This window comes from Strigops habroptila, chromosome 22, assembly GCF_004027225.2.
Source record: "Strigops habroptila isolate Jane chromosome 22, bStrHab1.2.pri, whole genome shotgun sequence".
NCBI lineage: Eukaryota > Metazoa > Chordata > Aves > Psittaciformes > Psittacidae > Strigops > Strigops habroptila.
The window spans coordinates 1,260,916-1,284,475 of NC_044298.2; the positions used below are offsets into that span (position 1 = coordinate 1,260,916).

Here is a 23,560-nt window from a genome sequence, read left to right on the forward strand (position 1 = left end):
GGTGATATCCTGAAAGAGTTTTATTATGGTATGAGCAGGTGCAATGGCAGGGTATGGACTCTGTGATTAATTCTTCCTCCTTCCTTTTTATATCTGTTTGTAATTGTTACCCAAATGAATGACAAACTTCTGTAAATTTCCTGGGTTTCGATAGTGAACCAGACTGAAAGGAAATATTAAAAGCATAAAATAAAAAGTATTTTAGAAGAAGAGGAGAAAATGCCTATTTTTTTCTCAAATACAAACCTCAGTTTGAGAGGCACAAGTAGGAGGCAAAGTGGCATAAAATGCTTTTACCTCCTCTATTACTCTAGGATTAGGATTTTTTGTTCTGCAAGGAAGAGGGTGTGCACTAGGGTTTATTTTTAAATGTATATTAGATAGTTATAAATGTATGGAACTTTTCCTTCTGGGAAATGCTGACATAATTCAGGTTACATACAAGTTTAATATGTTAAAAATACCCCAAATATATGAATTTTGATTCTCAACCATCTCTAGCCTGAGGATCTGCCATTCTTTTGTCCATTTTGGTATCTCAATTTGATAATTAGAACTGAGGATTATCCGAAAAGTTTTTAAGATGAAACAAGCCCATAACTTTTGCATCATCAAGATGAGAACTAATAATCCCTGATGTTGAAGAAACCAATTATATTAATTCAAGTTGTGACGAGTACAAAAAAATTTAGTGTTGTTGCTGTTTGCACAGGTCAGAAGATCATAATTTCGGAGTGACCAAGCAACCTGTTGCGTGGTGGCTGAGGTCAGCTCCCTCACAAACACCTGAGGAGTACTGGAATGGCCATTCATTGTCCTGGGAAGTTAAACACGTGCATGAGGTTTTCCAAAGTTATCCAAGTGCTCAAAATTCCTAGAATATTTTGAAGTCCCTAATATTGAAAATCAGAAATTGAGCTTGGGAAGTGTCAGTTCAATAATGCCTGAACTTCTGTACCTACAAATGAAAGTAACATAGGGAAGTGCCCTAAACTTCAAGACATGCAGCAGGGTTCAATCAGTAACTGGAAATATAATTTAGGGAAAACCTTGGTAATTATAGAAAGATAGATTCACAGAGGAAAATATATTAAGACATTTAGTGAAGAGCCATGACTCACGAGAACATTGCAGGTTTAAGTGTCTTAATCCCTGTAAGATTTCAATTGCTTTTTGCACTTCTCATTTGTCAAATGATTTCTCCTATGTTAGCCTTTGTTTGATGTATTTTTCTAGCTGGACTGTGGTAGATTTTACACCACAACTAACATAAATATTTTAAAAATGGTATTAAAAAGAACTTCTGAAAAATTTAGTGAACAATGTTGGCATTTTCTTTCAAGATCTATGTTTCTATTTTTTCTTGAACTCTTGCTTTATCAAGGGCACATTTATTTTGTTTCCTATTATGTCAGTAATAAGCTTATATAGAAACAATATATGTAATTATATAGCAATGGCATGTAATTCTAAATACAAGCAAATAGGCTATATTTGTGTGTGTATTGAAAACTTGAAACTCAAAAATTGAAAATTTCTTGAGTTGTGATCCACTTTTCCCCATTTCTTCTGACAACGTGCTATGACTTACAATATTTATTTAAAAATATCTAGTAATTTAATTTTTTATGAAATGATGAATGGCATTTCACAGAAATTCATGTTGGTTTTTTTTGCATTATGAACAAAACTGGAATCTGAACATTTTGAATGAGTCAAAAAAAGAATTGAAAAACGATTACCAATTGGTTTGTTACCAATTGTGAAATAGAAAAGTCTATAACACAATGCATCAACTGATAACTTCTCTTAAACTTTTAAAACAAATTTATACATAAGCCACAGTTACTTTTAAATAAAAAAAAAACCAAAACCGCTTCAGATGCTGAATTTGCACTTCATGACCAGTTGAGGGAAACCTTGATTTGCATTTTTAGATTGTTAGATGAAAACATTTTCAGTAAAAGGAAATTAATGTAACAGTTGAGCACAGTGAACATAAAAAGTCTTTGTTTTAGTATGTAATTTGTCTAGAATAAGTTTCCAGAAGTACCAGTTACTGTAGACCAGAATCATGAATTTTCAAAGCATGGTTTGTTGCATGTTTCTGGCAGCTCACCCAGGACTTGTGGGCTTGTTTTCTTCAGGTTTCTCTTATACAGCCTCCTCTGCCAACCTCTTGAATAACCTATTGAATAAGTGTTTAGGTTCTGCTTCATTTCTATGCTCTGCTTTTACGTGGATGCAAATTCATATGAACCTCACTTCTGCTGGGAATTGGTGGCAACTGGCACTTATGGGATGAGGAAGGAAACCCTACAGCTATCCCTTCCGTTGCAGTCTACCCACCAGAGAAAGTCAGCATCACAGTCCACAGAAGCCTCCTACATGCAGATCGGTGTTAGCTGGAGAACTGAAGCTCCTGCAGACCAGGAGAAGAAGCATTTCTTGTTGGAAATCACTTGCAAAACTCAATGTTCTTGTGGCTCCATATGGCTCCTGCCTGGGAACGATCCCAGTAGGTTCACCCTTTTGTCATCAAGCTGGTAGCCACTTTTCCTTTAAGCAACTCTTCCTCCTCCCTGTCACATGACCTCTTGGCAATTACAGGGAAGAAGAGGCTTCCCATTCAAGCCTCTCCTTATCTGGAATCTGCATGCTTCTCCTCTTCCTTTGTAGAACAGTTTTTGCTGATGGTGAAGGCTGGCAGATGATTACAGGATGCATGCCAGAAAGCCAGCCCAGCTAGGGCAGTGATAGGAAGGACTAAGCTCACAGCTCAGTCACAGGGCATCATACAGTCATATAAACCTAGCATGGTTTACATTGAAAGGGACCTTAAAGCTCCATGTCCTTCTTATGTTGATGCCTCCAGAGCTGGACGTAGGACTGCAGGTGTGTGTGTGTGTGTGTGTCTTACCAGAGTGGAGTAGAGGAGAATCCCCTCCCTCAACCTGCTGCTCACGTTGCTGGGGATGCAACCCGACTGTGCAAAGTAATCGCTGGCAGAAAAATAGCAATATTGAAATGTTGATGCTCACTGGGAAGAGATGAATGTGAGCTCCTGTGTGTTCTCATACTAGGTACCTACTTCAGAGCTGCAGAAAGCTGAGGGAGTCCAGCATTTTGGGTCTCAGCGCGTTTTGGATCCTCAAATGTAACATAACCTGGGCTGGAATGTGGTCAGTAAGCACTGATATAGTTTTCTTAAATCTTTTTATTTCTTAGCTAGTATTTTGGAAATAAACAGTGTTTTGGTGTGTTTAGTGGAAGAGGGGCAGAGTTGGGACATGGCAGATGTGAGTTTTCAGGATTGTCCTGGAGGAGACAGAAATTGAGGTGTTCGATATGTCCTCTGTCATCTCAGATTCTACAGGATGTTTAAAACTGCAGATATGAGAAGCTTGTGCCTCCTTTTTTGCCATGTCTCAGGTAAATAATTAGTAAAGTCAAATATAAAAGAAAAATATATAACAAAAAGCAGTATTGTGATGCAAGATCTTTTAATGAGAGTAAGAAGCAGTTACAGCTTGTAGTAGTAGAGAATAGAAGCATCCAGAGATTCACACATTCTTTAAAAAGAGTTACAAGATTGCAGAGTAGATGCTTTTGGGACTATGGTGGTGTTTGGTGAAGAGCAGAGCTGTCAGCACAGTATACGGCAAGACGAGGTATCTGCTCTACTCTGCATCTACTGTTGTAAAGCTACACATCAAACTACACAGTACATCCAAAGGTGATGAAGGAAGAGTTCACTCTAAAAGCAAGTTATTCAAAGTAGCTGCAGACATTGAAGAGAGGTGCTAAGTGCTCAGGACCATTCCTGACTGCAGTCGCTGTCAAGGGAGCTTAGCAAAGGTAAAATTCATACATTACTATTTTGCCTTTCATTTTCTATCTGGTCATTACACGGCTGGGGTTAGCAGGGGTAGCAGCTCCCATAGCTGTATCTACGGGTGTAGCAAGAAGAGTAGGGGTAGCAGTAGCGGGAGCTGTAGGAGGGGTAGCAGTCACGGTAACCGCACAGACTCCCATAGCCCCGGTAGCCGCAGGGGCTCCTGCAGTCGTAGGTCTGGTAGCTGCAGGGGCTTCCACAGTCGTAGCTCCTGTAGGCGTACACAGTCCCATAGTTGCAGGGTGAGTAGCAGGAATCCTCACACTGGGTCTGGTAGCAGAAAGTCATCTTGGTGCGATGGAGGGGGAGGCAAGTCTGAAACACAGCAGAAGAGAAGATAAGGTCTGCCCCAGAGACCGAGCGGATGCTTGCTGCTTCTAGAAAACCCTGTGTAAGTATAGGAAAGGGGGAGGAGAGAAGGGTGAACATAGGAACCACTCCAACACCTCCATTCAAAGCTACACCCTGACTACCTGCCCAGCTCACTCCTTTCTAGTTTTCCCCCTTCTTTTCTCCATAAAAATATTTTATGCTGCTTGTTACCATTGCTTAGACTTGGGAGTCTATTTTCAAATAGTATTTGAGAGAGGATCTTGTTAGGATTGGATTGTCTGTATCAGTGTCTGATGCTTCTCTAAAAACCATCAGTGAACAGACACTAGATCAGGAATGAATTCTGCCAATTCTTGCCATTGAAACAAGACACCACAGAAGAAATCCTTCCCTTGCGCAGTGCTCTGCTGAAAAAAGCAGCTTGTTTGTTTGAACCCGTGTCCGTGCCTTATTTGCCAGTTGAATATACTTGCTTTTTTTTCAAAATAATGAAAAAATATATAATGCATTGTCTGCTTCATAATAAAGAAACCTGAAAGGCTTCAGTATACCATAAACAAAGGTAATTTCTTCTAAGCTTATGTAGGCATCTCAATATCACATTTTAAACAAAATGAATTGTGCTTGCTGTGAAATCACAGCCTTTGCTGGGAAAAAGCCTTTGCTTTTAAAGTATAACTGCTGTCTATATAGCAATATAGTAGAAACACAGCATCTACACAGAAATAAGACATTGTAGTAAGTCTGACTTACCAAGTTCAATGAGAATGTAAGTCCGGAGATGCGAGTGGAGAGTGTTGAATTTCTCTCCCTTTTATATGTTTATCTGACCAAGCCTACTGTGCTTTAAACTTCTATTCATCACAAAACAAATTTACTTATGCACGTCATTCCTTCAGTTGATGTAATTGTTTGCCTTGGTTTGTGATCATTAGTCAGTTCTTGGCTTCCAAAAGTATGACATTGCATTGCAGTTTTCTTTCATGTTCAGACTTCCTGGGTGAATTATATTTGTAGAATTAGTGTGGTGAAGGAAGGATATTGAGAGCAGAATTGATTGACGTTCACAATCCCAATTTTGGAGGAATGGATGAATTTCAGTCTATGAAGCCTGCAATGACTCTGGATTGGTTTGAGGAAGGAGGAATTTCAGGGTTTTTCTTTTCAGAAACAATAATCCCTAGAAATCATTACTTGTTCAGTTGTTCGGGGTTTTTTTTTATTTCAAAGTTGCATTTTTAGGTCAGAATATTAGCAATATTTTTATTTATAGTATCATTTGTATTATTTCCAACTCAAAAGCAGAAGTACAGGAAAGGCGGTTGGGTTAGAGGATAAATCTGGTCTGTACCTTGCTGCAGTCAAATATACATGGGTGCGTTAACTGTATACTGTGACCTGCACAGGAAAGTCATGTAGATTCACTTGCTTGAAATGCTCCATCAATTACTTTTACCAAACTTCAACAGCCACCTACTTTGTCTACATAGAAGGAAACTGGGGTCCTTTTTAGTATAAAAATGGCGGAAATGTGAAAATGCATCTGAATAAAGCAGAGTCACTGACAAGACTTTATGAGAACCCTAAAGCAGGTAGCAATAAATAATCAATCTAAAGGATATTTGAAATTTGAAATTGCATAATATATGAAATAAACTGACAAATTCAGGCTCCTGGAGAGCCAACGCAAGCGAGACAGATTTCATGGATCCAAAAATATCTCCTTAGAGATTGTTTATGCTTAGATCAGAAAAGATTCACTCACGGGTTCATTACAAAGGAACAAGATAAACCAAACAGGAACATATCTGTGTAATAACTGTAGTTTTCCTAAGGAGTCCCCCAACAGCTAAATATGGTTTAACATGACATTTTCTTAATGTTGTTGAGGTGTTTAACTTCATGCTGTTAATGACAGTGAATAATGCTGAGTCCTGTGAATGTGACCTGGTAAAGCAGCAACATCCCGGTCTTCCCTGGTGACCTTCACCTCAAAACACTGCTGTTTACTTGCATCTAAGGGAAGGATAATAACAGACATGTCAGACGTTCAGGGCCTTTCTCAAAATTTTTAATATCAAAGCCTTCATTAATACTTATTAAAGATTTACATGTACAAAGAGATTTATTATTTAAATATTAATACTATGTTAGTGGAAAACGCCCTGGCGTTATGTAACACAGTTTCTAAAAATGTGTATCACGTTATCCTCTTTCTAGGCTTTATTAAGGATGTAATTTATGGCTGGAGAATTGAGTCTTGGAAAGGTTTTTCTTGGAAAATACGTCATATACATACCTTTTTAATGCTTCTACACCAATTTTCTAGCTGAATCAATCAGCGCAGAAATATCATATTCCATGACAGCATCAACGCAAAGGTCTTACCCACTTTGCTAGTCATGGGAAATGTTGGAAGGGATTGGTAAGAACGTGCTGTTTCATGCATCATTAAATTATGAAATACATGAAAATGAGAGGCTCCCCCTTCCACAAGTATTTCAGGAAAAAACCTGTGCCAAAAAGCACATGGGCCAACATGCACAGTGAGGCCGGTCCTCCAACAATGATGTTTAGCAATTCATACATCTTTGTATATACTGCTGGACTGAAGAAGTGAATTCAGCACTATGATACCAAGGCTCAATTGCCCTGGGCAGTTTTGAGATGAAAGAAACCTGGAGGGTGTAGCCTGTATGTCACAGTGCTGGACCAATAATCAGAAACCCTGGGAAGAACCGGTATATCAATGAGAAGGAGTCATGAGGGAAGCAAAATGTGTTTGGTAATTGGACCCTTTCCTGCATGGGGCGGGACTGAGAGCTCTATAAAAACCCCACAACACCTAGGATAATGCATTCACTTCTCCTGCCTTATCCTCCTTGCAGAGTGGGTAAGTTGGAACAGATTTAGGAAACCTAGTGAATAATGATACAATTTTCCCTCTCTTCCTGCCGTTCCAGTTACTAATCTATGAGTGTTGTAGATTAATTCACTGGGAATTAATTAAGGAATTAAGGGTTGTGATATGATGAGAATTACTCATATGTAAGATATTCTTTCCTCGCTGGATTTTCATTGGTATTCCAGAGTTTGAAACGGTGACAATTCTGCACATATTGCTCTTTTCCCTTTAAGTCTTCATCTCAGTACAGCTATGAAGGATTTTCCAGTTTCTTTCCTGTCAGCTCCTTTTTGACACAGGTGTCATGGTTCACAATCCTATCTCCCATCATGATCCATGGGTGCAGCCAGTGGGGATGGGCAGGAAAGCTCAGAAAGGCTGGTCAGGACAGAGGATTAGGGGTAAGACCTGGCACTAAAAATCAGGATAGAATGATAGTGTCAGGCAGCATGCCTGGATTTGCTGGGTCTTTCTTCCCTGCATACTTGCAGCACTTATTTGGGTTTTACTAGCTGTTGGGAGCATTGCCTTACAGGCTTTTCCTTCCCTGTGGTGTTTTAGGCTTGCCTCCCCCTCCATCGCACCAAGATGACTTTCTGCTACCAGACCCAGTGTGAGGATTCCTGCTACTCACCCTGCAACTATGGGACTGTGTACACCTACAGGAGCTACGACTGTGGAAGCCCCTGCAGCTACCAGACCTACGACTGCAGGAGCCCCTGTGGCTACCGGGGCTATGGGAGTCTGTGCGGTTACCGTGACTGCTACCCCTCCTACAGCTCCCGCTACTGCTACCCCTACTCTTGCTACACCCGTAGATACAGCTATGGGAGCTGCTACCCCTGCTAAATCAAGAAGGATATAATGGAAAATGAGGAGTGAGAATTAAATACTGAATTCATGGCTGCTCTTGAAGATGAGGGTTTACAGAAGCTCTGAGTCCAGGACTATAACTGAAAGCTGTAGTATTTTGGAAAGATCAGTGTTTCTGTAAAACTTCTACAGTCTTCTTCCAAAATGTCTTCCTTTTTTCCTACATAGTTCTTAACCCTCCATGAGTTTGGTGGTGTAAAGGAAGCCAGGCTTAACATGGGTGTACGACTTCTTAACTGACTTTTGCCTCTTTCCCAGCTAACATTAATGAAATCTAGAGTGTACCTGCACTAGCCTTTCTATGGATATATTTCTGACTTAACTGCTTTTGAAGCTGTACCAGAGAAACAGTAAATCATGTGGTCTGATTTGTTTCACTGGACTGAAAGCAAGTGCAAAAGGTTGAAAACGGAAATTGAGAGTCCAATGCTACAGCTGTAGTGGCAAAAATAGTACCAATGAAACCAGATTTTCTGCCGATAAAATCTCTGTATGCATTCTTTCTGCTTCTTCATCTTGTATTAGTTTAGATTGTGACTGTTAGCTTTATTCTTATTAAAAAGGTTATAGCATCATTACGTGTCCCTGTTTTTGTTATTCTAATTTGGATGTACACAGATTTTTGGCCCCTGCTTGATACGTTTTACGATGACATACTGCACACTGTGGCTCTTATGGATGTCAGCTGAACCTGAGTACACATTTTGCAAACTAAAAATCCAGCAGTATCTCAGAAAATGAAGTCACCCATTCTGAAAATTCCTAGGAAGGATTTGGAAATACTGACTTTAACATCGCGGTGTGTGTGCATACATCGGACGTAACAGTACCACATCTTAGTGATTTGTAAATGCATTGACTGCCTGCAGGAAAACCCAATTGAACCAGGGAATAAGCGAAGAAGTTGGGAGAAAATCACTCTTTCTCAAGAGTTTTTGTGCTGGCAGTGTCTGGGATGGCTTCTGAGTTTAGAGACCCACTCTGTTATAGAGCAGAAAACTGCATTCTCTCCGTTCACCTGATTAAGTGTTTGTAAGTGTTACTGCAAGGCTCCATTTGAATGACAATGAAATGGCGTGAAGTTCCCAGGCTGAACAATCACACAGTTGTTATTAGGGTGAGATCCCTTGCCCAAGTCTGCAGTGACTCTCTTATTCATGAATGAAGTACCTAACTGGCAGCAGGAGTAACCTCTTATTAGTACGATGCTGTAACGCAGTCTAGGCATGAAACAGCTGGTGAAGTGCTTTGAAATCTCTATTAAACCCTAGAACCCTTATTGTGAATGTAATTGCTGTCCTTTGAGCACACACAGCAGCCCTTTGAGGGCAGTCTCACAAGAGGAACAGAGCTCAATTGTGCTATAATACAAAATCCAAGTACAAAATTCATTGAAAACTTTTGCAAGTAAAGCACTGGGTTATGCTACCAGCACTTTTTGGGATGGAACTTTCTCATTCCTTCTGAAGAGCTGTCCTTATTGGGAAGTACTCACCCACTTTGGTGCCTGACACCTTCCCTGCAGAAGCACAGTGCAAGTTGCTGTTCAACCTGTATCTTGGAATTAAGGTGGAATTTAGCTGGAAGTATTCATAATTTCAATTTTTAATGAGCTATAGCTAATAAATAAAATATGGAAAGCTATGAATAAGTTACTAAGTAAAATTTGGAAAGTATTAAATCTGTCAGAATGCACAAGAGACAATATCAGCTTAAAATAATTCCTAATATTTCAGTAGTCCTACAGACTGCTTATGGACTTGGCTGCTTTAACAGGGGGCCTAGTTAAAAGAAAGAGTTAGAAATCCATGGAATGCCTCACAGATATATGTTTCTTTCACTCCAGGAAATCATCTTCAGATAAGACCAGAACGAAATCCAAATTTCTGGGATTAGAAGGCAAAGTAACTAATTTTAGCACCTATTAGAGTTGTTTGTACAGGGCCACATTTGAATGAAAAATCTGAAGGCAATAAAATCTGACTTTCTGACTAAAGCATATATTGAAATGTCTCAACTTGTACATTTGGAGTGACTGTTATTCCATAAAGAAACACCTGACAACAGTTTAAATAGATTAATACACACTATAAATGTATAAAATAGTTATGAGCATCTGAGTTCTTTGAAATTCCCAGACTATCTAGTGTGTTAAAAAGTGAAGACATAATATATTTCTGATTGAAAGAAGGACCACAAAGTAACAAATAAATTCACTCATATTTTCTCCTTCAAATGCTATCCTTTACAATGGGTCTGTTCGTTGTGTGCTACAACAAGGGTGCCTATCAGAGGTCCCTCCCTTCCCCAGGTAACTTCTCATCGTGTAATCCCAGCACTGCTCATTGGTCTTGCACACAGACAGTTCCAGTCAAAGCCATCAGGAAAGGCAATGTGGCAGCAGGTTGGTCATTGCTGTGGAGCACAGGAAGAAAGGGTTCATCTGTCTCATATTTACTCAGGTTTCCCTGCACTTTTTCTCAGCCACCTTCTACGTGGTGGCTTATATGGTGTTCGCTGTGTATCTGTTGAGGGCACTGTGGCGAAAGGGGGTTTGGGTGACTGCTGCTGTATATGGGTGTTTTGGGAGATGTATGGCAGCGTGGAATACATTGTGAGCTGGTATATGGGGAAGGGCAGGAAAAGCCCAGCAAAGTCTGTTCCAGAGCATGGGGCTGTGGGAAGCTCTGCTGTTGTTCCTGGGCAGAGGCCTGTCTGCAGTCTGAAGGGGGGTGATATGGGGAATGACAAAGAAGAGCTTCTGCTGCATCGGAGGGGTCAGGTGAGGCCAAAAGTGCTCCAAGGAGCATTAGAAGATGGAGGAAAAAGTGGGGGTGAACGTAGTGCAGGGGTGCAGGAACGTGGAGGCAATGGAGGGAAGGCATGTGAGGAGGTGCCAGGGATTGGTGAAGCAAGTACCACAGATGACCCTGTGGGACTTTGCAAGGAGGCCCAGAGAGCCAAGGAAACTACTTGGGGTAATGTCTGTGGGAAAAGGAAGAAATTAAAGAAAGGGAGGACATTGCAATGCAACACAGCTTTTATTGCAGTTTAAGGGGAGAAGGAGTGGGGAGTGGAGCAGAGCAGGGCCCTGGTCAAGAGCTTCCTCTGTCTCCTGGCTGTGGGCACATTGAGAATGAACATCAGCCGTGCGGCAGGAGCAGGCATACAGCATGGGGCTGCGTTGTCAGGAGACAGCAAGTCCTGAAGTGAAGCTCAAGCAGGGTAGGAGGAAGACAGAGTTGAGCCTCAAGCAGATGAGAGACTTCCAAGCTCTGGATCCCAGCAGTGCCAAAAGAATGTTCCTCCACAGAATGTCATGTCGGAATGTGCCAGGGTATCTTCTGGATCTCTCCCATGTCTGTGGCTGTACCCAGTGTGTGGTTAGCAGGTCCCGCAGTTGCCACTGAAGTATGAGCGGCCTCGGCGCCAGCCTCCATATCCATAGCCCCCAAAGCCTCCATAGCCTCCACAGCTACCATAGCCTCCATAGCCCCCGTAGCCACCAAGGCCTCCATAGCCCCCGTAGCCCCCGTAGCCTCCATAACCACCATGGCCTCCATAACTGCCGCCATAGCCCCCGGCAATGGCGGGGACTCCCGCTGAGCCCACAGCACTGTGCTGTGGGAAGGAGCTGAGGATGGGTCCGGGGAAGGTGACCACCGTGGCCGGGGGCTGGATCACCACCGAGGAGCTCTGGCACTGACGCACGCAGGGCTCGTTGGTGGTGTCAGCCAGAGGGCACGGGGCGGCCACCCCACAGGAAGGGACACTCAGGCTGGAGCAGGACATCTTTCAGGCGGTCACGGAGTCCTGGAAAATACACCCGGGATTAGGCAAGGGTGAGGGCAAGAAACTCCATCAAAGGAGACAGGGAGAGATCTGAAAGAGGCTCTCTAGAGCTGCGCTTACCTGTTTGATCAGGAGAGTCAAACGCAGGAATCTGGATAGAGGCTGTGAAGCCCTCTGCTCTTTTATACATGTCCTAGACTGCCCGGGGCATCAGCCACGTATGGGGGCTGGAACCCCACAAACTCATGAAACCCAGTGGACAAACTTCATGACACCTAGAAAATGATGTGAGACAATTACATCCCTCTTTACTGGGGAGACTGGCGTGCAAACATCCCCTGAGTGTATAATGCTGATGGGAGGGAGAGACCTCGACACACCTTTAAATGAAACACAAGGTGCTGCTATAGCTGATTTAGCAAGCCCAATAAACCCTGCTCTGTCCCTAATCCCTCCCTTTGCCTGTGTAGGAGAGTCCTGAGCATCTTGCAGAAGTGCTTTGCAATCCTGGGCCCAGCCATCATGCCTGTTATTACCTCTCTTTTACAGGCTGGTAAACAGAGGCACCGGGAGGCTGGGTAAATGGAAAAGCTTTTCAACACCCTTGAAGTGACTTTGAAATCCCCTCCATTTCCCAAGGTTTGAAGACCTGTGCATCTCACGCTCTGTGGGTCCATAAACATGTCTACGAATTGCTCAGCTCTTAAGGGTCTGGCATACACTGGGATTTTTAGGTCATGGTTTCACTTGGTGGCCATGTAAAGAGGAGAGGAGATGTGTCCCATGCATGGCTGAACTTGAAACACATAGGGCCTGGAAGAGACGTGATGGGCAGGCAGTGGGATAGAGCACAGGAAACCTCTCATGGGGAAACACACACACATATATGGAGGAGTAGAAGTGCAGCACTGGGGCCAGGTCACTGTCATTTGGTTCAGCCTCATGTCTGTGAGCATGGTCTTCTCCAAGGCCTGATATGGCCATGCTCCCTGGAGGCACAGGCATGCTGGGCACTGCTGGTTCTGGGAGCATGGCTGGATGGCTGCTGAGCGTGGTGTAGCTGGGCACAGTAATCTTCTACAAGTTGCCAAAGATAGTTCCTGACATGTAAAGTGAGGGATTAAGGACAGATGAGGATTTATTGGAACAGGGAGTTCAGTTACAGAAGTGCCTTGTCTTTGATGTTGTGATGTGTCATGGGCAATCCTGCCATCATCTCTTTCCTCTCCAGGGCAAATTTGTACTCCTGTTTCCACAGCTGGGAGGCATACAATTGTATCACATCACTATCTGTGTCATGAAGCTTGTCCACTGTATTACATGATCATCTGGGATTTCTGTCACCACGCCTTGGCTGATGTCCCAGGCAGTGTTTGAGATGTATAAAAGAGCTGAGGGCTTCACAGCTCTCTATCCAGATTCCTCTGCTTGACTCTCCTGTTCAAACTGGTAAGTTAAAGTCCTACATCCTTCTTGCCTTCTTTAGCTGTTCCTTTCTCACCATCTCTTTTGATGCCTTTTCCACCACCCTTTCATAGTGAAAAGTTAGGATGTGATGGTGCCCTTTCAGAGACAGGGAAAGGATGAATATTTGAACTTGCAGGTATGATGCTCCATGTATACGAATGCACTCTAGTGGCAGTTTCCTATATGCTTTGGACAGGGAAAGTTTTCCTCTCTCCTATGGGAAAGTCAGGCCCAGGGAGCACGGAGGAGAGCAAGGTGTTTGCAGCAGCATGTCAACTGTGGAATGGGTTTCTGCTCTTACTGCCTCAGATGATCCAGGGAATGTCCTGGTGCAAAGGTTTCGAGTGCAAGAGAGTGAGGAGGGATTTGGCGTCAGGCCTTGTACTGCACCATAACTCTGTCTTGTCCTGCAGCTTGACCTCCAGAAGAGAAGGATGTCCTGCTCCAGCCTGTGTGCCCCTTCATGTGGGGTGGCTGCCCCGTACCCGCTGGCTGACACCACCAATGAGCCCTGTGTGCGTCAGTGCCAGAGCTCCTCAGTGGTGATCCAGCCTCCAGCCACAGTGGTCACTTTCCCCGGACCCATCCTCAGCTCCTTCCCACAGCACAGCGTTGTGGGCTCAGCGGGAGTCCCTGCCATTGCCGGGGGCTATGGCGGCAGTTATGGAGGCCATGGTGGTTATGGAGGCTACGGGGGCTATGGGGGCTACGGAGGCCTTGGTGGCTATGGCAGCTATGGAGGCTATGGAGGCTTTGGCGGCTATGGAGGCTTTGGGGGCTGTGGATATGGTGGCTGGGGCAGAGGCCTCAGGTCCTTCGGTGCCTGGTGTGGCAGCTGCTGAACCCCACCTGGATCCAGCCTCAGACAACAGAGTGCTCCAGGGAAGCCCCTGGCACATCCCAACATGATGATGCCCGAAGGAAGAACATTCCTTCAGCACTGCTGGAATCCAGAGGCTGGAAGCCTCTTGTCTGTTGGAGCCCAGCTCTGCCTTTCTCCTGCCCTGCTAAATCATGTCTTCAAGACTTGTTGCCCCCTGATGACAGAGACCCTCACTGGATGCCTGCTCCTGTGGCAGGACTGATGCTCTTTGTAGGTCTGCCCACTGTCAGGAGACGTGGGCTGCCCTTGGTTGGGGCCCTGCTCTTCTCCCAACTCCTTCCCCCCCTTAAACTGCAATAAAAGCTGTGTTGCATCATAGTGTTGACCCTTGGTTTTTCCTGAGCCTTTCTTCTTCTTTCCCACTTGCCCCAAACTTCTGAGTGTGTTGGTCTGTGCTGCTTGAAAGTCCCAAGGTAGTTCTCTGAGAGTGTGTTACTACTGATGGTGCTCTATTGTGTGGAGACCTCACAGCAGCCTTCCAATATCTGAAGGGGGCCTACAAGGGTGCTGGAGAGGGACTCTTCATCAAGGGCTGTAGCAGTAGGACAAGGGTTAATGGATTAAAACTTAAATAGGGGGAATTCAGGTTAGATATAAAGAAGAAGTTCTTCCCTGTGAGGGTGCTGAGGTGCTGGCACAGGTTGCCCAGAGAAGCTGTGGCTGCCGCATCCCTGGCAGTGTTCAAGGCCAGGTTGGACAGGGCTCTGGGTAACATGGTCCAGTGGGAGGTGTCCCTGCCCATGACAGCAGTTGGAACTAGATGATCTTAAGGTACTTTCAAACTCAAACCATTCCATGGTTCTATGATTATCATCCAAGATGGGTTGTATAGAGCATTTCTCAGGGAGCTTCCTCTGGTCCCCCTCCAGCAATAAAACCAATACATTCCCAAAGCCCATTCAGAAGACGTGAAAGCACCATACAGGTCCTGCGGCAGCTCTACCTAATCCTTTGCAAACCTAGCATGCTGCCATTGCCTCCTTTTGTTGGCTTGGTATTGGTCACATTGGGAGGTCCAGGGAAATGGAGATTAACAAAATGCAGCATGTACAGGGCTGCTGCCACATGCTGACCGTGTCCCTGTGCCCAGCCAGTGGTGGGGACTACACAGAAAGGGTGTGATAGACACAGCCAAGTCTTCCCAAGCTTCCTCTCAGAGCCATGATTTGTCCCCGGGTACCCAAATCACATGAAGAATAAAGCTCTTTGAGAGGGAGGTTGCACCGCCGACCCTGCCGAGGCCCCTCCCTTACCCAGGTAACTTCTGATCGTGAGATCCCAGCACTGCACAGTGGTCTTGCACACAGACAGTTCCAGCCAAGGCCATCAGGAAAGGCAATGTGGCAGCACATTGGTCATTTCTGGGGAGCCCAGGTAAAGAAATGTCATCCATCTCATATGTACCCAGGTTTCCATGCACTTTCTTTCAGCCACCTTCTATGTGGTGGCTCGTATGGTGCCCCCTGTGTGTCTGTTGAGGGCACTGTGGTGGAAGTGACCACAGCAGGGGTGACCCCACCTCTGCTGCCATATCTGGGTGGTTTTGGAGACATTTGGCAACACGGGCTACTTTGTGAGCTGGTGTGTGAGGAAGGGCAGGAAAAGGCCAGCAAAGTCTGTTTCAGAGCAGGGGGCTGTAGGAAGCCCTCCTCTTGCTCCTGGGCAGAGCCAGAGCTGCAGGCTGAGGGCCGGTAACACAGGGACTGGCCAGGAAGAGCTTCTGCTGCAGGAGTTGGGGCAGATGGGGCCAAAGGTGGCCCAAGAAGCATGGAGATGGAGAAAAAACTGGAGGTGAACACTGTGCAGGAATGTGCAGGTGTTGGAGGCAAGGCATATGGGCAGGTGCTGGCACTTGGGACCCTCTCCCCCTTTGACCAGTGGCCTCCCAAGTGGCTCTGAGATGGGACTTTGCCACTGAGATGGTTCTGTTGGCATGCCAATCCCAGGAGAGACGGGGCTGCAGGCAGCCCCTGGGAATGGCCAGAGTGGGCAGCAAACTCACTGCTGGTCCCAACAGTTCTTATCGGGCTGCGCAGTGCAGGAGCCCAAGGTGTAGACAGAGAGGGAAACAGGGAGAAGCTGTTTAAGAATGTGAGCATGTCCACCCATTGCAGACAAAGGTATGCTGGATAGACGTGTTGCCCAGGCCAGGCTGAAGGAGTCGAAGCAGGTCCTGCATTGCCGCTGACAAGGCCCAGGCTGGAAGCTGGCCAGGACGGCTTAGAGATCCAAGGGTATAATTTGGTATATTGTCTGTTGAGGAAGGAAGAAGTAAATCCAAGGGTTGACGTTGAGACGGAATACAACTTTCATTGCAGTTTGAGGGAAGGATGAAGATGGGAGAAGAGCAAGGCCTTGGCGAAGCACAGCCCATGTCTCCTGGCTGTGGGCACATGGAGGTAGCACCAGCCAAACCACAGTACCAGGCATGCAGCATGGGACTGTGTTGTCGGGGTGCAACAAGTCCTGAAGTGAAGCTCAAGCAGGGTAGGAGGAAGGCAGAGTTGGGCCTCAAGCAGACCAGAGACTTCCAAGCTCTGGATCCCAGCAGTGCTGAAGGGATGTTCTTCCACAGAGCGTCATGTCTGAATGTGCCAGGGTATTTTCTAGAGCTCTCCCATGTCTGTGGCTGTACCCAGTGTATGGTTGGCAGGCCCCGCAGTTGCCACCAAGGTATGAGCGGCCTCGGCGCCAGCCTCCATATCCATAGCCCCCAAAGCCTCCGTAGCCTCCACAGCTACCATAGGCTCCATAGCCCCCGTAGCCGCCATAGCCTCCATAGCCCCTGTAGCCCCCGTAGCCCCCGTAGCCTCCATAACCACCATGGCCTCCATAACTGCCACCATAGCCCCCAGCAATGGCAGGGACTCCCGCTGAGCCCACAGCACTGTGCTGTGGGAAGGAGCTGAGGATGGGTCCGGGGAAGGTGACCACCGTGGCTGGGGGCTGGATGACCACCGAGGAGCTCTGGCACTGACGCACACAGGGCTCGTTGGTGGTGTCAGCCAGCGGGTACGGGGCGGCCACCCCACATGAAGGGACACTCAGGCTGGAGCAGGACATCTTTCAGGCGGTCACGGAGTCCTGGAAAACGCACCAGGGATTAGGCAAGGGTGAGGGCAAGAAACTCCATCAAGGGAGGCAGGGAGAGATCTGTAAGGGGCTCCCAAGAGCTGCACTTACACGTTTGATCAGGAGAGTCAAACGCAGGAATCTGGATAGAGGCTGCGAAGCCTTCAGCTCTTTTACACATGTCCCAGAGTGCCTGGGGCATCAGCCGGGTGTGGGGACTGGAACTTCAGTTAATCATGAAATCCAGTGGAAAAGCTTCATGACACAGAAAATGGTGTTAGACAGTTCTACCCCTCTTTACTGGGGACACTGGCATGGAAACGTCCCCTGAGTGTATAATGCTGATGGGAGGGAGAGACCTTGACACACCTTTAAATGAAACACAAGGTGCTGCTATAGCTGATTTAGCAAGCCCAATAAACCCTGCTCTGTCCCTAATCCCTCCCTTTGCCTGTGTAGGAGAGTCCTGAGCATCTTGCAGAAGTGCTTTGCAATCCTGGGCCCAGCCATCATGCCTGTTATTACCTCTCTTTTACAGGCTGGTAAACAGAGGCACCGGGAGGCTGGGTAAATGGAAAAGCTTTTCAACACCCTTGAAGTGACTATGAAATCCCCTCCATTTCCCAAGGTTTGAAGACCTGTGCATCTCACGCTCTGTGGGTCCATAGACATGTCTACGAATTGCTCAGCTCTTAAGGGTCTGGTGTACACTGGGATTTTTAGGTCATGGTTTCACTTGGTGGCCATGTAAAGAGGAGAGGAGATGTGTCCCATGCATGGCTGAACTGGAAACACATAGGGCCTGGAAGAGACGTGATGGGCAGGCAGTGGGATAGAGCACAGGAAACCTCTCATGGGGAAACACACACACATATATGGAGGAGTAGAAGTGCAGCACTGGGGCCAGGTCACTGTCATTTGGTTCAGCCTCATGTCTGTGAGCATGGTCTTCTCCAAGGCCTGATATGGCCATGCTCCCTGGAGGCACAGGCATGCTGGGCACTGCTGGTTCTGGGAGCATGGCTGGATGGCTGCTGAGTGTGGTGTGGCTGGGCACAGTAATATTCTGTGAGATGCTAATGATGGTTCTAGGCAGGCAAGGTGGGACACGACACACACCACTGGAAAGACAAAGCACAGCTGCTACTGTGGTATCTTTCACTTAATCATAGAATCATAGAATAGTTAGGGTTGGAAAGGATCTTAAGATCATCTAGTTCCAACACCCCTGCCATGGGCAGGGACACCTCACACTAGATCATGTCACCCAAGATCCGTCCAACCTGGCCTTGAACACTGCCAGGGATGGAGCATGACATGGTCTGTCCCTCCTATCACCCCATTTCTATCAAGGGTACATTTGCATGCCAATGTCCCCAAAGAAAAGGAATATCATTGTATTATATCACTATCTGTATCACGACTCTTTTCAGGTCGATTTTCAAGAGGACATTTGGGATCTGCCTGGCTTCCACTTCTTTTCCTTCAGGAATCACATCTTGCTGTGGGACGTTTACCCAGAGTAGGGACCATGCTCATCTCCATTGACCAAAGCTTTTCCCTCTTTGTCTTCCCTGTCTTCTCCTCTTCTCACGCTCTGTCACTGCATAGTCCAAGAAAAAGTGTTAGGTCCAGCAGTGAGTTTACTGGCCATTCCCATGGGCTGCCTGCATCCCCAGGCCTCCTGGGATTGGGACTCCAATGGAACCACCCAAACGGCAAAGGCCCAGCTCAGAGTCACTTGGTAGGCCATGGGACAAAGTGGGAGAGCGTCACCAATGCCCAGCACCCCCCCAAATGCCTTGCCTCAAAACCCCCTTCCACTGCAGTGTCCTCAGCAGACTCGCAGGGGACACCACGTGAGCCAGAATCTGGTCTATGGCCAAGAGCCATTGCAGGGGAGTCTGGGCAGATGTGAGGATGGACAGAGATGGAAACAGTCTCAAGGAGAAGGGAGACATGCAGACTTCAGTTCTGGCAGTGGAAAAAGAGAATATCTACTGTTGCCATAATGCTGCCATTTTTCCAAATCTTTGTGTTCACATTGCAAATGAGGTATTTCTGAGCTGTCCAGCAGTGACCAAAGAGCTGCCATTCTACACTTCCTGGTGGCTCTGGTTGTAACTGTCTGTGCAGAAACAGTGTTCAGTGCCGAGATAACCAGATCAAAAGTTACCTGGGGAAGGGAGAGACCTTGGCAGAGTCAGCAATGCAAACTCCCACTCAAAGAGCTTTATGCTTCATGTGACTTGGATACCCGTGGAGAAACCATGGCTCTGAGAGGAAACTTGTGGAGATTTGGCTGTGTCACATCACTTCCCACTAGCCTCCAGCTCTAACTCAGGAAGGGGACATGGCCAGCATATGGCAGAAGCCCTGTACATGCATGGATTTAATCTCCATTTCCTTTGACCTTCAAATGTGACCAATACAAAGCCAACAAAACATGGCAATGGCAGCATTCTGGTTTTGTAGAGGATTTTGAAGACCTTCTACAAGTGGATATGGTGATTTCACATCATTCAAGTAGGCTTTGAAATGTATTGTGTTTATTGCAAGAGGGAGACCAGAGGAAGCTCACTGGGACGTCCTCTACAAGACTCATCTGGGACAGGCATCATCAGTTAGAATACACTGAACAAACTGCCTAAATGATAAAAGGGCACAACCATGGGACATTCAGGCAGCCCAGACCAAGAGGCCCAGAGGTTTAGGGCCTGTGGGAAAGAAGAAAGGATCAGGAAAAAGAGAGAGACAACGCTGAGATGCAACACAGCTTTTATAGAAGTTTGAGGTGGGGAAGTAATTGGGGCAAGAGCACGGCCCCAACCAAGGCCATCCAACACCTCCAGGCCATGGACAGAGCTACACAGAGCATAAGCCCTATCACTGGAGCAGGCATCTGGTGTGGTTCTCTGTCGTTAGAGAGATATGAGCCTTAAAGAGATGCTCAAACAGGGAAAGAGAAAGGCAGAGTTGGGCCAGAAACCGGCATGAGGCTTCCAAGCTTTCAAAAAAAAGAGTGCTGAAGGGATGTTCTTTCTTTAGGCATCATCATGTTGGCATATGTCGTGGGAGCTCCTGGAGATTTCCATCGTCTGTGGCCAGACTCAGGTAGGGCTTAGCAGCTCCCACACCAGGCACTGAAGGACCTGAGGCCTAGGCCCCAGCCACCATATCCGCAGCCTCCAAAGCCTCCGTAGCCTCCATAGCCACCAAGGCATCCATAGCCTCCACAGCTACTATAGCCTCCATACCCTCCATAGCCCCCAAGGCCTCCATAGCCCCCGTAGCCACCAAGGCCTCCATAACCACCATAGCCTGCAAAACTGCCGCCGTAGCCCCCGGCAATGGCGGGGACTCCCGCTGAGCCCACAACGCTGTGCTGTGGGAAGGAGCTGAGGATGGGACCGGGGAAGGTGACCACCGAAGCCGGGGGCTGGATCACCACCGTGGAGCTCTGGCACTGACGTACGCAGGGCTCGTTGGTGGTGTCAGCCAGCGGGTACGGGGTGGCCACCCCACAGGAAGGGACACTCAGGCTGGAGCAGGACATCTTTCAGGCGGTCACGGAGTCCTGGAAAATGCACCAGGGATTAGGCAAGGGTGAGGGCAAGAAACTCTATCAAGGGAGGCAGGGAGAGATCTGTAAGGGGCTCCCAAGAGCTGCACTTACACCTTTGATCAGGAGAGTCAAGTGCAGGAGTCTGGATAGAGGCTGTGAAGCCTTCTGCTCTTTTATACATGTCTCAGAGTGCCCGGGGCATCAGCCGGGGGGCGGGGGCAGAATGCCCAAGGACTCATGGAACCCAGTGGATAAACTTCACTATACACTTAATTAGATGAGAAACTCTTGTCCCTATTTATTGGGGTCAGTGGTACACGAACGTGCCCTAGAGTACCTATGGGGGATGGGATATGGCACGGCGCATTCCACGATATACAAGGTGCTGCTTTAGCTGACTTTGCAGCACCGATAAACACGCATGTGTCATTAATCCCCCACTTTGCCTATGTGGAAGAGGCACAGGCATCTGTCAGAAGATTGCTGTGCTCAACTGTGCCGCCCTCAGCAGCGGTCCCGTTGCTGAGTGAGCCAGCAGTGCCCAGCGTGCCTGTGCCTGTGGGGAGCGTGGCCACGTGAACCCTGGCTCTCTGTGGGTGCTCACCAGCCTCTCGTGTCACAGCCCTCAACGTCCAGCTGAGGAATCGAGTCCCTGCGGAAAGGGCTTGAGGAGGACCACGCTCACGGGCACGTGGCCAAGGAAGCTGGGGGAATCCTGGTTCCCTTCCTGCCCTCCTGCCTCTCCGTGCATGTCACCCTCTCACTCATGACCCTTCTGCCGCATCTCACTGCTCCCCTAAGACGTCAGTGCTGAGCTCCCAGCATATGGGTCTCCTCTGACACAGCAATTGCAGCTCCCACTCTTTGCATTGCTGTTGATTATTGAGCCCCAGTCACAGCCTGAGAAGCAAGCTCATGGAGATGGCCAAGGTTTAGGGATGCTTCTGAAGTGTTGCCCCAAAAGGGTACTGGAACGTATTGGGCCTTTGGAAGTCATTCCAAGCATGCGGAATGGCTTCTCCCCTTGCCCAAGCTCCCCGTGCATCTGTTAACCACCTTGTAAAAGAGAGGTAATGACAGGCGTGAATGCTGTGCCCAGGATTGCAAAGCCCTTCTGCAAGGTGCTCAGGATTCCAGCACATGAGCAAAGCGGCAGGATTAGGGACTGATTGGGGTTTACTGGTGCCATGAGGTCAGCTACAGCATTGCCTTGTCTTTCATATCATTGCGTGTCATGATCCGTCCCTCCCATTCCGTTTTTGCTCTCCAGAACACGTTTGCTCGCTACTGTCCCCAATGAGGACGGATTCACTTTGTTTCATGAGGCGTCACGGCTTGGTTTCATCATTAGCTGGGGCTTCTGTCGCTGACCCTGGCCACTGCCCCAGGCAGTGTGGGACATGTATAAAAGAGCAGAGGGCTTCACAGCTCCCTATCCAGCTTCTTCCACTTGACTCTCCTGATCACGGCGGTAAGTGCCAGACTTACGTCTTTCTCTTCTTCTTCAGCTGTGTGTCTTTGTCAACATCTCTTTGCTGTCTTCTCCATCACCTCTCATGAGAATAGATAGGATGTGAAGGTGCTCTTTTAGAGCCAGGGAAACGCTTGAATTTTAATGTTGCAAGTAAGATGCATAGAGAATACCAATGCACTCAAGTCCCTTGGCAGGTCAGTGATATCTTATTTGCGTTTGATCTGCGGGGTCTTTTTTTTTTCCTCGGGTCCAGTCAGGCTCAAGGAGCATGGAGGAGAGCAAGGCGTTTACAGTAGCATGTCAACTGTGGAACAGGTTTCTTGCTCTGACCGCCTCAGATGATCCAGGGAATGTCCTGGAGCAGAGTTTCCAAGTGCAGGAGAGTGAGGAGGGATTTGGCGTCATGCCTTGAACTTCACCGTAACTCTGTCTTGTCCTGCAGCTTGACTTCCCGAAGAGAAGAATGTCCTGCTCCAGCCTGAGTGTCCCTTCCTGTGGGGTGGCCACCCCGTACCCGCTGGCTGACACCACCAACGAGCCCTGTGTGCGTCAGTGCCAGAGCTCCACGGTGGTGATCCAGCCCCCGGCTTCGGTGGTCACCTTTCCCGGACCCATCCTCAGCTCCTTCCCACAGCACAGCGTTGTGGGCTCAGCGGGAGTCCCCGCCATTGCCGGGGGCTACGGCGGCAGTTTTGGAGGCTATGGTGGTTTTGGAGGCTATGGAGGCTACGGGGGCTACGGAGGCCTTGGTGGCTATTGGGGCTATGGAGGCCTTGGTGGCTACGGGGGCTATGGAGGCTACGGTAGCTGTGGAGGCTATGGAGGCCTTGGGGGCTATGGGGGCTATGGAGGCTTTGGTGGCTACGGAGGCTTTGGTGGCTGGGGATATGGTGGCTGGGGTCGAGGCCTCAGGTCCTTCGGTGGCTGGTGTGGCAGCTGCTGAGCCTCACGTAGGTCTGGCCACCGGCGACAGAGAGCTCCAGGAAAGCCCCTGGCACATCCCAGCATGATGATGTCTGAAGGAAGAACATCCCTTCAGCACTGCTGGAATCCAGAGGCTGGACGCCTCTTGCCCTTTCGAGCCCATCTCTGCCTTCCTCCTGCCCTGCTAAATCATCCCTTCAAGACTTGTTGCCCCTGATGACAGAGACCCACACTGGGTGCCTGCGCCTGCAGCATGGTGGATGCTCTTGTTAGCTCTGCCCACTGCCAGCAGAGGTGGGCTGGCCCTGGTGGGGGCCCTGCTCTTGTCCCAGCTCCTTCTCCCCTCCTTAAACTGCAATAAAAGCTGTGTTGCATCA

General features: G+C 47.4%; 7 protein-coding genes across 8 annotated transcripts in view; 3 read left to right on the forward strand and 4 right to left on the reverse strand.

Moving 5' to 3' along the window:
* The first annotated feature begins 7,721 nt into the window (after positions 1–7,721).
* Positions 7,722–7,982, forward strand: LOC115602501 (scale keratin-like). Its single transcript, XM_030473683.1, has one exon. It carries the CDS (start codon positions 7,722–7,724, stop codon positions 7,980–7,982), a length of 261 nt encoding a protein of 86 aa, XP_030329543.1.
* A 3,408-nt stretch (positions 7,983–11,390) lies between these two features.
* Positions 11,391–11,798, reverse strand: LOC115602740 (claw keratin-like). The gene has a single exon (XM_030474128.1). The coding sequence runs from the start codon at positions 11,796–11,798 to the stop codon at positions 11,391–11,393; it is 408 nt and encodes a 135-aa protein (XP_030329988.1).
* A 1,901-nt stretch (positions 11,799–13,699) lies between these two features.
* On the forward strand, positions 13,700–14,107 carry LOC115602726 (claw keratin-like). The gene has a single exon (XM_030474108.1). The coding sequence runs from the start codon at positions 13,700–13,702 to the stop codon at positions 14,105–14,107; it is 408 nt and encodes a 135-aa protein (XP_030329968.1).
* Positions 14,108–16,659: 2,552 nt separating this feature from the next.
* On the reverse strand, positions 16,660–17,211 carry LOC115602502 (claw keratin-like). The gene has a single exon (XM_030473684.1). It carries the CDS (start codon positions 17,209–17,211, stop codon positions 16,660–16,662), a length of 552 nt encoding a protein of 183 aa, XP_030329544.1.
* Positions 17,212–20,341: 3,130 nt separating this feature from the next.
* LOC115602503 (claw keratin-like) lies at positions 20,342–20,776 on the reverse strand. Its single transcript, XM_030473685.1, has one exon. It carries the CDS (start codon positions 20,774–20,776, stop codon positions 20,342–20,344), a length of 435 nt encoding a protein of 144 aa, XP_030329545.1.
* A 1,946-nt stretch (positions 20,777–22,722) lies between these two features.
* LOC115602728 (claw keratin-like) lies at positions 22,723–23,202 on the forward strand. 2 transcript variants are annotated; one of them, XM_030474111.1, is made up of 2 exons: positions 22,723–23,002; positions 23,075–23,202. In XM_030474111.1, the coding sequence occupies exons 1-2, from the start codon at positions 22,723–22,725 to the stop codon at positions 23,200–23,202; spliced, it is 408 nt and encodes a 135-aa protein (XP_030329971.1). The 2 variants fall into 2 exon arrangements, with proteins under 2 accessions (XP_030329971.1, XP_030329970.1); XM_030474110.1 differs by having other exon boundaries at positions 22,723–23,202.
* Positions 23,203–23,530: 328 nt separating this feature from the next.
* LOC115602504 (claw keratin-like) overlaps positions 23,531–23,560 on the reverse strand; it is an 18,049-nt gene continuing 18,019 nt past the window's right edge. The window contains exon 2 of the mRNA XM_030473686.1: positions 23,531–23,535. Within this exon, the coding sequence (XP_030329546.1) occupies positions 23,531–23,535 (5 nt within the window). The remainder of the gene's footprint in view (positions 23,536–23,560) is intronic.

What these genes read in the sequence shown, in the direction of transcription:
- LOC115602501 (XM_030473683.1), top strand. Translation starts at nt 7,722, where the DNA reads ATGACTTTCTGCTACCAGACCCAGTGTGAGGATTCCTGCTACTCACCC.
- LOC115602740 (XM_030474128.1), bottom strand. Translation starts at nt 11,798, where the DNA reads ATGTCCTGCTCCAGCCTGAGTGTCCCTTCCTGTGGGGTGGCCGCCCCG.
- LOC115602726 (XM_030474108.1), top strand. Translation starts at nt 13,700, where the DNA reads ATGTCCTGCTCCAGCCTGTGTGCCCCTTCATGTGGGGTGGCTGCCCCG.
- LOC115602502 (XM_030473684.1), bottom strand. Translation starts at nt 17,211, where the DNA reads ATGTCCTGCTCCAGCCTGAGTGTCCCTTCATGTGGGGTGGCCGCCCCG.
- LOC115602503 (XM_030473685.1), bottom strand. Translation starts at nt 20,776, where the DNA reads ATGTCCTGCTCCAGCCTGAGTGTCCCTTCCTGTGGGGTGGCCACCCCG.
- LOC115602728 (XM_030474110.1), top strand. Translation starts at nt 22,723, where the DNA reads ATGTCCTGCTCCAGCCTGAGTGTCCCTTCCTGTGGGGTGGCCACCCCG.